The following is a 14,668-nucleotide window of genomic DNA, read 5'->3' as shown; positions in this document are numbered from 1 at the left end:
TTTCAATCTTGGCTAGATTATTTCTTTGTGGGCAGTACTATCCTATGCTTTGGAGGGAGATTAGCAGTATTGTTCATCTCTATTCTCTAGTTGACAATAACATCTCCACTCTTCGAAAGTAAAAACTAAACATATTTCCAGACATCGCCAATTGTCCTTGGCGTATGTACACATATGCACACCTGTGCGTACACAAAATTGGCCCTAGCTCCAGGAGAAATACTGTATAAGAATGAGTCATCTAACAGACAGATGACACAGCACAGAGAGGTCAACAGAGACTCCCAGGAATAGTATGCTTTGCTCCCCACCTGATTCTGCCAGCATCTTAACGGCCTTGGCCTTGGCCAGCTCCAGAGCTGTCACCCAGCGTTGCCTCTCTACTTCTGAGCTTGCCTTCAGATGGTAGGTTTGGGCGCCCCCATTGGAAATGATGAAGTTGCAAGAATCCTCGACAGTGATATTCGCAGTGGCGAGGTTGATGGTACCACGGCAGGTATGTCTCATTTCTGCCTTTGACCTGTAATAATGAGATAAAAATAAACTAAAAAGAAAGGTGATAGTTTATCCTTCATCATGTTCCACTTTTCTCCATAACTCTCAGCTCTTTGTAAATTCAGTGGGCTTGAGAATCAACAAATTCTAGATATATTTCCTAGAAGTCTCTGAATCAGGTTTTACTGCCTTATTGTTCCTCTCACCATTAGCTTTTAAAAATAGGCTTTACTAAAGTTTAAGGACATATTATTAATTCAGCAATTTTAAATGTTCGGACAAATATATCCAGACAGAATACTCTGACCTCAAAGGTCTCCTCATGCTCTTCTGCAGTCCATAATTACTACTTAGCAAGTTAGAAAGTACTTAATAACCTCATGCAACACAATTTTGTATGGCAATTTGATTCCTTGGGAATAGCTCCATTTTACAGACAGTAGAGCAATCCCCTCACTATAAATCACCACAAAATAAGAACTGTCACACCATGCTTAGAATCATATTTCAGAAGTGTTTAAAAAGGCAAACCACAAATGTTTAGACTATTACACATTGGCTATGGCTCAAATAACTTGAAATAAGAACATCTAGCTAGCTATCAGAGACAGTAAAGGAAAAAATCATCACAAATGGATCACCAGACATTTTAACCTTTCTGGAAAACATTCTTGCCTACTAAGGCCAACAGACTTCTTTTGGTGGGAACTCCTAAGCCATCCTATTAATAGCCAGGAAAGATTCAGCAGATCCTCACCCAGAGGACTGGGTGTAAAAATTTTCCCAATGTCTACTGACTGACAGCTCTATTAATAGATTGACTTTAACTTCACAGCGCTACTTGGTGACAAGGAGCTACAAGAAACTTCACATAAAATGAGCTTCCAGCTACTAGCACAATTGAGTATACAGTATAAACTGTGCTAATTACTTCACCACCTGCTGGTCATCCTCAGGGACCTGTACGTTGACTGTAGTTTACTCTGTCCAACTTGGAACATAAAGAGGTCAAAGTCCTTTGCCAACTGCCACATTACAGAGCAGAACCATTTCCCTTTCAATAGAGCCAAGTGGCCAAACACACCCGGCACATCCAGAATTCCTACATGCCAGACGTGGCACACACAACACCCTATCTCCAAAAACAAAGATTTGGTATGTTTGTAAAGGTTGTTAACTGGGCTTAGGAAGACAGATTTGGTATTTGGTTTGTCACATAAGACTGTTTTTGGTTCCTCAAATTCAAAAATGACAGCCTGGGATCAACATGGGGGTCTCAATGGACTGGGCTATGTTCCATCCCCTGCATCTGCCACACTGTAACATGAATCCCTGTGTTGTTTTTTCTCCTTTTTTTCTATTCTTACCTTCCCATTCCTAAGCTTTAGTTACATTATGAATAATGCAGGCTGAATTACAGATGCACAGCTGACAGGTCTGTCACCCTTCCCTTCTATTTGAAGGGTGGTACTTGGACCTTCTATCATATTCCTACTTATAAGCACTTTCCACTAACTAATTCCTAGGAATTTCTTCTGCCTGGGTCATCATGCACTAAAGAAGTTTCTTTTTTTTTGGGGGGGGGGTGGGGGGTCCAGTCATGGGGCCTGAACTCTGGGCCTGGGTGCTGTCCCTCAGCTCTTCAGCTCAAGGCTAGTGCTCTACCACTTGAGCCACGCATCACTTCAGCTTTTTTCTTTTTGCTTATGTGGTGCTGAGGAATCGAACCCAGGGCCTCATGCATGCAAGGCAAGCACTCTACCACTGAGCCACCTTCTCAGCGCAAGAAGTTTCTTTTTTTTTTTTTTTTCTTTTTTTTTTTTTGGGTCCGGTCGTGGGCCTGAACTCTGGGCCTGGGCGCTGTCCCTCAGCTCTTCAGCTCAAGGCTAGCGCTCTACCACTTGAGCCACAGTGCCACTTTGGCTTTTTTCCTTTTTGCTTATGTGGTGCTGGGGAATCGAACCCGGGGCCTTATGCATGCAAGGCAAGCGCTCTACCACTGAGCCACCTTCCCAGCCCCAAGAAGTTTCTTAAATAAGAAAGTGTACAGCAGTTTCACAAATAGCAAGATTTTAGGAGAAAGACAGGCTTGATTACAATGCTCTTGGAGTTAGGTAGATGTGCCTATGCTTATAAATGATTAGTTCAGAAGCCAGAAAAACATGATTCTCAGAGTACAAGGAGAGTTCTTAAGGTCCTATAGCATGATGTGGTATTTTCTGGCTAGAAAGTTCTTGCCTGAAAAAGACCAGCCAAAATAGTAATTCAATCTCCTGAAGCTAGCTAGGAAAACAAATATGATAGCCTGTTATGATGTCTGAGAGCAATGATTATATGTAAGATTTTAGGTAGCGAGGTGTCTAAGTAATTGGGTATGTACAAATACATAAACAGAAGGAAGTGGCTTGCTAAATTCTATTAGGATAGTTTGTAAGGGTCTAGGAAGCACATGATCTCAGTTAAAAGGAAAATGGTATTTTGGAAATAGTCTATATACAGACTGCAGTTTCTGAAGGCATGAAAAGCAGGAGGGATGACAAATAGGCCAATTAATTCCAAGAGGGCAACAGGGACCAGAGGAAGAATAAACTGTGAATACAGTTGGAAGGCAGTACTTTACTGCAATTTTGAGGGTAGTTTAGACATGATTTGATATTGTAGATCCTCTGTTGCTTGGTTGTGGATAGGACCATCCTAGTTAGCAAGGATAAGACAATGGCATAATTCCTAAAATACGGGTTAGTATGTTTTAGAAAGAGTAGTAGTCAGGGCCAGGTGCTGGTGGCTCACGCCTGTAATCCTAGCTACTCAGGAGGCTGAGATCTGAGGATCGAGGTTCAAAGCCAGCCCAGGCAGGAAAGACCGTGAGACTCCTATCTCCAATAAACCACCAGAAAACCGGAAGTGGCGCTGTAGCTCAAGTGGTAGAGCGCTCGCCTTGAGCTGAAGAACTGAGGGACAGCGCCCAGGCCCAGAGTTCAAGCCCCATGACCGACAAAAAAAAAAAAAAAGAGTAGTAGTCAGACAGTACCACCACTGGCTCTTGTTACAGAGACATTAAAAGTGGGTACAACTACTTGAAAAAAACCCAGCAATACATAAGTCATTACTATCCAAAATTAATACTGGTACTGAATAAGAATCAACTAGCCTAGACAGTGGATAAATAAAAAACTGGGATGAACTGAAAACAAACAGAAGCCTCAAATTACGTACAGTTGGAGAATTAGTGCAAATAGTGATTTATGAGCTAACTTAGGGTTTGAATCTGAATATTGGGGTGATAGGAAAACATAAATTTGAGTAGGGGTAAAAATTTCAGGGCAAACTAAACATCTTAGGTTTGCAACCTAATCTTAGTTAGAAAAACTGAGATTAAAATAAATTCTAAATAGAATAATGCCAATGATAACATACAACTGTTCACAATTAATGCCACTTGAGCAATGAGGAAGGACTATCTACTGAATCTTATCTACTGAGGACAAGTAATGTTTTCATGCCAACAACCACCAACTCTCAATTTCTCCCCAAAATTCTGAAGGGCCAATACAATGGAGCTTGGAAAGGAGTTGGTCACATTAGCTCCTGCTAGCAAAGTGGCTGCCAGTGGTGGGGAGGGGGAGAAGAAATACAAAGTGAGCTACTGATAGACATCAGTGTTTGGGGTACCAAATAGGATTGTCTTTAGAAAGAGATTTCAATTAGAAATGTCATTATTCTAAGCAAAATTACCCTTTAAATATAATTTTAGTATAAAACACACATTGTAGTCATGATCTATACTTACTTGGGATAGATAAGTAATCATTTCTTTCCCTGAGATGATGTGAAGGAAGTAGTTTGGAATCCTGGCTCCTCCATGCTAAGTCTCAGTTTCCACATCAGGAAGATGGGACTCTCTCTTAACTACCAAGGCTGTGGCTAGGAGCCAAATACTCAATGTGAAATCTCCAGCCCTTGGGAAATGATTATGTCCTGTCCCTGGATCACCCATTTTAGCACCTCTATCTAGAATAATATAAGCCCCAAACCGTGTTATGATAAAACCAGGTTGTGAGTCACTTTAAGTGTACATTAACCATTCCAAAACAAACACTGAGCAGTATAAGTAATCATACCAAAGATACAGGCTCCTCTTTTAATACCACTTAACACTAACTAGAAGAAGAAGAAAAAAAAAAAGGTAAGAGAAACATTGGAAAGACAACCAACCATTCCTAAGGAAGATGAGACAAACAAAAATAAAAGCAGCAACAGAGCGCCCATCTCCCATTCTAGACTCTGCAGAATGCAAAAGTTAGGTGCCAGTGTCCGGGAGCTAGTGGGACGTAGGGGGCAGAATCCCGAGGCCACCCAGTGTGCGGTGTCTTCACGCAGGGGCCGGTCCATCAAGGGCTACGAATAACCTTGAATTTGGGGAAAGTAGGGTGTAGCTATCTGTAGGGCGCTACGCCTCGGGACAAGCTTTTGGGGGGGTAACAGTGCTCAGCCTCTGCTCTCCGGCCCGAGCCCCCTGAGCACCTCCACCAGTGGGTGCCCAGATTGCAGAATCGATCACTTGCACCCACGTGGTGGCGGAAGTACAATGGAAGAAGACACAGATGCTTCTTCCCCTCCCACCTCCCGAAAGAAGAAGAAGAAGAAAAAAGAATCAGAAGAAAACACCCAAACAAACCAAACAATCCCCGTCGGAAGGGTGGAGGTGGCGGTGGGGAGGGAGGGAGGGGCGGGAGGTGGGCGCGGGTGTTCAGTCCTTTCGTGACAGTGGGCTGTCCATCAGGGCAGGTGGCCCCGGGGGGGGGGGCGACCTTGGCGGCGATGCCCGCCGGAGGCCCCGGGCGCGGGACGGAGGGGCTGCGGCGGGGGGTGGGGGGTGGGAGCAGCAGGTGAGTGACAGCGCCCCGGAAGTGCTTACCTGTAGTAGCTCAGGAGTCCGTTGCTCAGCACGAACCACCGCCGCTGGTAGCCTTTGATGTAATTGGTCCATTTGAAGAGCCAGCCCTCTCGAGCCGACCCCGAACCCCCGGCCCCCGAGCCGCCCGAACCCCCGGTCGCGGGCGCAGGAGTCGGGCCCGCCGCCGCCACTCCTCCGGCTCCGGAGCCCGCGCCGCTCGCAGCCGCGGCGGCCACCGTCCCCGACGCGATCCCGGAGCCGGGCCCAGCGTCCCCGCGGCCGCCACCGCCGCCGCCGCCGCCGCCTCCGCCGCCGCCGCCTCCCACCACCGGAGGACCGGCGCCGCCGCCGCCGCCGCCGGGAGCTGCGATGGCTGCCGGCCCCGGCCCCACCACTCCTCTCAGCTCCGTCGCCGCCATGAACCGTCGCCGCCCTGAGATACAGGACCGGAATCGCCTACGAGAACCGCCGCCGCCGCCACCGCCGCCGCCGCCGCCGCCGCCTCCCGGAGCGCCCCACACGGCTAGCGCATCAGCCGCCGCCGCGCAGCGTCCCCGCCCCGCCAGGCCCGCCGGGGAAAGGAGGGCTCGACCGCCGGGAAGGAGCACGTCGATTGGTGCCGCCGAGTGTCACTTGCGGGAGACCCCGCGGACATTGGCATTTCTCTCGGGCCTGTCATTCTACTCCGCCCAGTGAGAGCCTGGGGGGGTGGGACGCGTCCACCAACTCTGACGTTCATTGGCTGGGACGAAGGCCAATCAGAAGCACAGACCAGCTCATTGGTGATTTCTTGAAGTCCCTAGCGCTCCGGGAGGACGGGGCGAGGCCGAGTGCCTGGCCACTTTGATCGTCGATTGGCTAGGCTTTCCGTCACTCATTTCAGTTTATGCTGCTGTCACTGCCACGTCACCTCCTCCCATCACTCTTCGCGTCATCCTCTTCCGCCTAGACTGATTGGAGGTTGGTATCAGCTGCTCAACCTTTTCTACCACTTACTGAACGCGTCGAGGCAAAAGGGGAGGAGTCTCGCCTTGACATCCTCACGCTCATTTCTTATTGGTTACTACGCGAATCGCTCATACGATGGAGAGGCGGGCGGGCGATGACTGGTGATGATTGGTTCTGGGAATGGACTATGAGCGCTAGAGCTCGGTAACACTGACCAATGAAAAGGCCTACTGAGAGAAGGACCGGTCACGGTAACCAGTAAAATTTAGGCTTGGGGGTGCATACCCGCCTGTTTTCAGCGTGGGGAAATTGGTTGGAGGCGGGCGCTCGTAGGCCTCTCTGAAGCATTGTTATTGGTTGTGGGCGCGATATCCAATTTCCTCTTTCTGAATTGAGGCCTTCTAGAGTGTGCTTATGGGAAGGAATGAGCTGGTGACTCTTTCAGGCCCCTCCAGAGCCCGTCTTTAGGGCCTCTTCTCGAGGCCTGGTTTCTGGAGGATTCAGAAAGCTTCCCCAGTCCCTGCCCGGATCCCTCATTCCCTGGTGGGCCCCGTCATCACCCCACCACCTTTAGCTCTTGATTGTAGAGGGTCATAGCACCAGCTGATAATGTCCCACATTTGCTGGCCTAGCTTCCGGAGCAAATAGATTTGCCCGGACCTGATTTGATTTGTGTCTAGTAAATCTAAAGCCTCTTGTTGGGTTCAGCATAAAAACTGCATATGTAATCTAAAATATTTTAAGTAAGCATGCAGGGTTTTACACACCCATTATGCACAATCGGACTAAAATATATGCAAGTGTGAGGTACTGTGGTGAAACTTTTGAACAGTTGGCATGCATTTTAACAACGTTAAAACGTGTCCAAGGTGTTTGAGCTAGTGGGAGGGGGCAGACAACAAATATAGTAAAAAATATTTTGTATACAATATACATACATAGAAATGGAAGTGGTTTGGGAAAGGTTGAGAGAAAGACAGAATGATGGAGGAGGTAGTTATGATTAAGATGCATTATATGCATACATGGACTTGTTAAAGCCCCTAGTACAATTAATTGATGCTAATAACTCGTACACACATATACACAACACCTATAACACAGGTGTGTGTGTGTGTAAAACTTTAGACAGAAAAAAAGGAAGAAAGAAAATAACCAACTCTTTAGAGGTTGGAGGTGTGGCTTAGTGGGTAGAGAGCTAATCAATGCAAGAAAATGTCAGGTACCAAATTCAAGCCCTGATTTAGGATCTAAAAAAGGAATAGAAATTTGTCATTTTTTATCAGTTGAATTTGTGTGTGTGTGTGTGTGTGTGTGTGTGTGTGCGCGTGCGCGCGTGTGTGCTCACGGGCACATATCAGGTCCTAGACACTGTCCTTAAGCTTTTTTTTTTTTTTTCCCCTCAAGGCTCTATTTGAGTTACAGCTTCACTTCCAGCTTTTTTGGTGCTTAGTTGGAGAGTCTCAGGGACTTTCCTGCCTGGGCTGGCTTTGAACTGGGATCCTCACATCTCAGCATCCTGAGTAGTCAGGATTACAGGTGTGAGTTACCAGTGCCTATGTTATCAGCTGAATTTGTTAATACCACCGTTGTGAATCCAAATTCAGCAACTAATGTCCCATTTAGATGTTCCAAGCTAATGTTAAGGAATGTGACGAAAAGCAGGATCGTTGAGGAAACAAGCATAGGTTACATCTTACCAGATTGAATAGCTAACACAAATAGGTTTGAGACTATGAAACAAGTTAATTTTCCTTGGTAATTTCAAAAAAAGTAAAGAAAAATATACCACCACCACCACACCCCTCTTTTTAAGATGGTTCCACATGTTTATTGAATTCTGGAGAAAAAAAACACACTAAAAACATCCCTTTGTTTTAGGTTATTACAGATTAACAATTTTAAAGTGAAGTAAAATTAATAAACACATGCTTGTGTTCTGCTTTTTCTACTTATTGGCTCTGACTTTGACAACATCATTTAAGCACGTGGAATAAACAACCTCAGTTTTCATTTTTATTGAAAAGGAATAATTTTGAAAGAAAGGAATAAAAACATACAGGTGTGAAATAAGGTTTGTAAGTGCACTTGAATGTGTTTGATAACTGTAAACATCACAGAAATGCGAGTTATAAAAGAGAAACGTACTACCAGGAGGTCTGGCTGTGCCCATCTAAACCCAGAATCTGGCTTAGCATCACTAACCCCAAGACAATCGGATGAGGCCCTTGTGATGAGGTCCCTCCTCTGCTGCAGGACACAGGACCATGCACATCATGAGTTCATAGGGGCTGGAGAAACCAGTTAAATGATATTCCCAAAGGAGATAGTCAAGTCATGAATGTGAAACATTCAATAAGACAACTGACAAAAAAAGCAAAACATGGATTATGGAAATCAATGTCATATAAAAGTCAGCGGTGATAGTTCTAAATTAAAAAAAAAAAGACTTGGAAGGTGACTCAGTGGTAGAGTGCTTGCCTTATATGCATGAAGCCCTGGGTTCGATTCCTCAGCACTACATAAACAGAAAAAGCCGGAAGTGGTGCTGTGGCTGAACTGGTAGAGCACTAGCCTTGAGCTGAAGAGCTGAGGGACAGTGCCCAGGCCCAGAGTTCAAGCCCCACCCATATCTGACAATAAAATCCAAAAATCAAAAACAACCCCCCCCCCAGCATACTTCTAGGTAGGTTAAACACATTTAAAAACCTAGAAGGATATAAAATCACTCAGAAATCAGTAGCTTTTCCAAATACTAGTAATGAAGAACTGAAAAAAAAATCAAGAAAACAATTCAATTCATAATAGTCTCAAAAAATGAAAATATCTAGGTATTGGCTTAATGAAGTGATAGCCTTCTCCAGTGAAATCTATAAAACCTTAAAGAAATTAAAGAAACTAAAAGAAATAATTGCTATGCACGTGGATTGGCAGAAATAGTGTGAAATGAATCCATCGCCAAAAGAAATCTCCAGACTCAATGCAATGCTCATCAAAATCCCACTGCTGTTCTTTACAGAAATAGAAATAAACAATTCATATATATGTCTGAATGCCTGTGTTTCATGCCTGTAATCCTAGCATTTAGGAGATTAAGTGTTGGGAGATTGAGGTTTGAAGCCAACCCAGGCAGAAAAGTAGATGCAGTCTCTAAAATAACCAACAAAAAGCCAATTTGGAGGCATAGCTCAAGTAGTAGAGCACCAGACAATCAAATGAAGGCCCTTAGTTCAAACTCCAGTACTGAAATCACATGGAAACTTAAAAGACCCCAAACAGCCAAAACAATGTTGGGAGTTACTAGCATAGAAACAATCCCAGAGTCCAAAGGAAAATACAGGAGAAAACACAGCTACAGCCATTTAATATTTGACACATTGGAGAAAAGACAACCTCTAGCAGCTGCCAAGACTACTTGCAGGTGACTGAAACTTGAATCGACCTTTCATCCTGTGCAAAAATCAACCATGGATCAAAAATCAACTATGAGCTTTAAATCTACTATAGGGAAACATAGGAAAAAATCTAGAAGCTCTGGGCTCAGACATCATTTTCTGAATAGAACTCCAACTGCCCAGGAAACAAGAACAAGAACTGGCAAAAGGAACTATATTAAATCAGAAAGTTTCTGCATTGCAAAAGGAAGAATTACTCAAACCAAGAGTCAACCCATAGAAAATCTTTGCTATCTGTTCAGCAGAGAAAGGGTTAATAGCCATGATAGATATACAAAGAGCTTAAAAGCTTAAACTACAAAAGAACAAAAATCCAATTAGTAAACAGTCAAGAGAGTTGAACAGATAGTTCTCAGAAAAAGTTCAAATGGCTAATGGGTACACGAAGAAATGGCCAATATCTTCAGCCATAAAGGAAATACAAATCAAAACCATTCAAAGATTCTATCTCACCCCAGTCAGAATACGCAGTCTTCAGGAAAATATATGCTGGCAAGGATGTGGGGCAAAAGGAACCCTTAGACACTGTTGGTGGCAATGTAAACTAGTGCAACCGCTAAGGATAGCAGAATACAGTTTCCTCAAAAACCTAAATACAGATCAGACCCCACGATACCACTCTTGGGTATATACCCACAGGAGCGTAGATCAATACACAAGGAATACCCTTGTATACCCATACATATTGCTGTGATGTTCACAACAGCCAAACAGTGGAATCAGCCAACATATTCAACAACAGATGAATGGATATAGAAAATATGGTACGTCTATACCTCATGGAAAGAAAAATGAAATCAGTCACTTGCAGGAAAATGGGTAGAATTGGAGAACATCATGTTGAGCAAGGTAAGCCATGTTCAAAACGCCAAATGTTGTATGCATTCACTTGCAGGAAGCTAGAACTAACACACACACAAATATTCATTACATATTTATATGTATATATACAGAAGGTGGCATGATTTAACTATGGGACTGTTTAGGAGAATGAGAAGGAAAGGGAAAAAGAAAGAAGGTGAATAGTTTTTAAAAACATTGTATGAAAACAATATAAGGAATCTCAGTGAAAGCTGTTGATCAATAGAGGATTAGGGTGGGAAAGGAAGCAATAAGTTTCTGGACAAAACAGAATACATGCACATCACATCTATTTAGTGAAACTGTACAAATATGTATAGATAATAAAAAATTAAGAAGTTGAAAAAGGCCAGGCACCCATGGTTCATATCTGTAATCCTAGCTACTCAGGAGGCTGAGATCTAAGGATTGTGGTTCAGAGCCAACCCAGGCAGGAAAGCCTGGCAGACTCTGATCTTCAATCAACTATCAAAAAAACTAAACTAAACTAAACTAGGGACTGAGAAGGTGGCTCAGTGGTAGAGTGCTTTCCTTGCATGCATGAGGCCCTGGGTTCAATTCCTCCGCAGCACATAAGCAGGAAAAGCTGGAAGTGGTGCTATGGCTCAAGTGGTAGAGTGCTAACCTTGAACTGAAGAGCTGAGGGACAGCATCATGCCCAGAGTTCAAGCCCCACGACCGGCCAAAAAAATAAACCTAGAGCTGTGGCTATGGCCTGAGAAAAAAATGCTCAGCAACAGTGCTTAGGGCTTGAGTTCAAGCTCAGGAGTGGCACAAAAAAAAAAAAAAAAAAAAAAAAAGGAAGAAAGAAAAGGAAAGGAAAAAATATCATGGTGAAGCCTTTTTTTTTTTGTACAAAAAAAAAAAATGAGTGAGGAGTGGTTACCAGGAGGAGGGCTAACAAGGTAAGATCAAATATATTTGAATAAGTTTACTTTATATCGATGTGTGTAAATAGAGCAGTGAAACCTGTGGAAATTATTTTAAAAAGGGGCTATGAAATAAGTTATAACAATAGAGAGGGTTGATCAGGATACATTGGATACGTGTGTGAAAGTATCACACACGTATATGTTGTTTTATACTGATGAAACAACCAACAGCAAGAAAAGGAAGGGGCATGATGGACTGAAGCCTATATTCCCAGCCTGAGCAAGCAGAGGCAAAGGATGATGAGTTCCTGGGCATTCTGGTCTACATCCACAGACTATCTAAATCTATCATCTATCCATCCATCCATCTATCCCAGTCTGTCTGCCTATCAAGATTCAATTGAATGCTTGATTAGATTCTGCTTCTGCAAAAAAAAAAAAAGACATTTTTGGGACAGTCAGGGCAAGTTGAAAGTGGATGTATAGTGAGCAGTTACTGCATTTGCTTTGTATGGGAAATATAAAGGAAAACATCTTTAAAACTTGGAGAAATGGGCTACAGTACTTAGAATGAAGAGTGCTATTGTCTATTATTTCTTTTGAAATGATTCATAAAAAAAAGAGAGGGAAAAGGAAGTAAGCATTCAATGTATCAGTCAATTTTTGCTACTGTGACAAAAATACTTGGGAAAACAATTTAAGGAAGTGTGTGTGTGTGTGTGTGTGTGTGTGTGTGTGTGTGTGTGTGTGTGTGTGTGTGTGTGTGTGTGTGTGTGTGTGTGTGTGTGTGTGTGTGCTTATACACTGGAACTTAGGGCCTGGGAACTGTCCCTTAGCTTTTTCACTCAAGACTGGCTCTCTACTATGTGAGCAACAATTCTACTTCCTAATTTTTGGTGGTGGCTCATTGGAGCTGAGAGTCTCATCAATTGTCCTGCCTAGGCTGGCTTTACACTGAGATCCTTAAGATCTCAGCCTCCTAAGTAGCTAGAATTACGGGCCTGAGCCACAGGCATCCAGCTGAAGGATTTATTTTGCCAGTGACCTAGTTAGTGTCTCTACCAAGCCACCTTCCAGTTTCCACCACCACCTAGTACTCTCTTGAAATTGGAATCCATTGAATGGCTTAATCCATGGGTTAAATTGGTCCAATCACCTTTCAGTTAATTGAACCTACCAGCTGGGGATCAAGCCTTCAACACAGGAGCCTTGTGGGGGACATTTCATATCCAGACCATAATAGTAATCCCTGTGTACTTTCTGTGCGGGAAGCCTCATGACCCCTTTGGTCTATAGGACAGAGTTGATAAAGAACTCATTTTGCTTTCTGAGACTCTTTACTACCAGGGCCTTGGCCTTCTGTTATTGACCCATTTTTTCATTCCTCCATTCAATCCAACTGATCTGCCTGCCAAATGCATTCATGATTTTTTTTGGCTTTTTTTTTTTTTTTTTTTTGGTGGTACTGGGGTTTGAACTCAGGGCCTATGTGCTTGGTAGGCAGATGTCCAATCACTTGAGCCATACCCTATTCCTTCCTGCTTTAGCTGTTTTTCAAATAGGGCTCACATTTATGCAGAGTCAAGACTGGACTCTCATGTTTCCCTTCCCACCTCACTAGGATGAGGAGTGTACACTTCCAGCTTTTATTGCTTGAGATGAGGAGAGAGGGTCTTATGGAAATTTTTTTCCTAGGCTAGTCTCCGAAAACCTCCAACTTCAAGGCCCTTGGCTCTGCCTCCTGAGTAGCTAGGATTAGAGGTGTGAGTCACCACATTTAACTTGGTTACTTTTTTCTTTTTCTATGTTTTTACAGCTAGAGCTTTAACCCAGGGCCCCATGCTCATTATGTAAGCAAGTTCTTTCTTTTTGAAAGAGTAGCTTTAGATTCATAGAAAAAGCAAACTGAAAGTATTGGCTAAAGGCTTCAGTCTCCACACATGTACAGCCTCCCACAATAGTACACATGTTAGCATTGATGAATCTATTCCCAAAACCCCACTTATCACTTAAAGCCCACAGACCATCGGACATTAGGGTCCAATTGTTATGGCACAGTCCATGGGTTTTAACAAGTATGATATGTAGATCATTATAGTAGTATACACATTCTCTGTCTCTATTAATCCCTATGATCTAATCATCTAATCAACTGATTCTTGGCAACTGTTCATGCTTTTACTCCTTCTGGTTGCTGCATTTTCTTTCTTTCTTGTTTTTGTTTTTGTTCTTTTTCTCTTTTTTGTTGGTTGTAAGACTTGAACTCTGAGCCTGGGTGCTATCCCTCAGCTCTTCAGGTCAAGGAGAGCATTCCACCACTTGAGCCACAGCGCCACTTCCTGTTTTCTGAGTGGTTTATTGGAGATAAGAGTCTCACCGACTTTCCTTGCCCGGGCTGGCTTTGCATCGCAATCCTCAGATCTCAGCCTCCTGCGTACCTAAGATTACAGGCGTGAGCCACCTACCCCTGGCCCAGTTGCTGCATTTTCTAAAAATAAAATAAAATAAAATAAAATGTAAGTACCCCAGGGCAAATAGCCTTTCAGATTTGGCTTTGTTAGCTTCTTGTGTGTAAAGTTTCTTCAGTGTCTTTTCATGGCTCAGATACTTTGTTTCTTTTCAGGGCTAATACTTCATGATCTGGATGTCCTATAATTTTTTCCATTTTCCATCTGCGGAAGGAAGACATCCTGGTTATAGCTTTCCAGTTTTACCAATTATGAATAAAGCTGATAAAAACACTCTTGTCCTGTTTTCTGTGTGGATAGGATTCCAGCTGTTTACTCAATTGGGCAAACTTTGAGACTTCATATTCTTTGTGTGTGGTGCTAGCCCAGTATTTTTCAAGTGACTGATAGGTGTCCATAGTGCAGATCTTGGCATTTTATTGGAATGTAGGCTTTTGGCGTTGTGGTTTTTATCTCCTTTCATTCATACAATTATCAACAACATCCTGACTGGAAGAGGTCCTTTGTTGTTTTGAAAGACAGAATGGAGAAGAAGCCCAAGCATGTCTCAGGTTCATTTCTCCAGCAGCTACACTGGGAAGCTTTCCTCTCTTGGAAGGAAGGCCATGGGATAACCAAATGCCAGTGGTCCTGGCCTTTCAGGGATGGGGGAGGGGTTGTGGGGGAGTTTGC

General features: G+C 43.6%; 1 protein-coding gene across 1 annotated transcript in view; it reads right to left on the bottom strand.

Annotated features, from left to right (window-relative positions):
* Osbp (oxysterol binding protein) overlaps positions 1–5,831 on the bottom strand; it is a 30,115-nt gene extending 24,284 nt beyond the window's left edge. The window contains exons 1-2 of the mRNA XM_070032251.1: positions 5,414–5,831; positions 312–520 (exon numbers count right to left, since the gene is read on the bottom strand). Coding sequence (XP_069888352.1) covers positions 312–520; positions 5,414–5,811 — 607 coding nt within the window. The 5' untranslated portion in view covers positions 5,812–5,831. The remainder of the gene's footprint in view (positions 1–311; positions 521–5,413) is intronic.
* Positions 5,832–14,668: the final 8,837 nt, after the last annotated feature.

This window comes from Dipodomys merriami, unplaced genomic scaffold (assembly GCF_024711535.1).
Source record: "Dipodomys merriami isolate MVZ:Mamm:240054 unplaced genomic scaffold, mDipMer1.0.p SCAF_21, whole genome shotgun sequence".
Classification (NCBI taxonomy): Eukaryota; Metazoa; Chordata; class Mammalia; order Rodentia; family Heteromyidae; genus Dipodomys; species Dipodomys merriami.
Note: the sequence above shows the minus strand (reverse complement) of the source record. Positions and strands in the feature narration are given on the sequence as shown.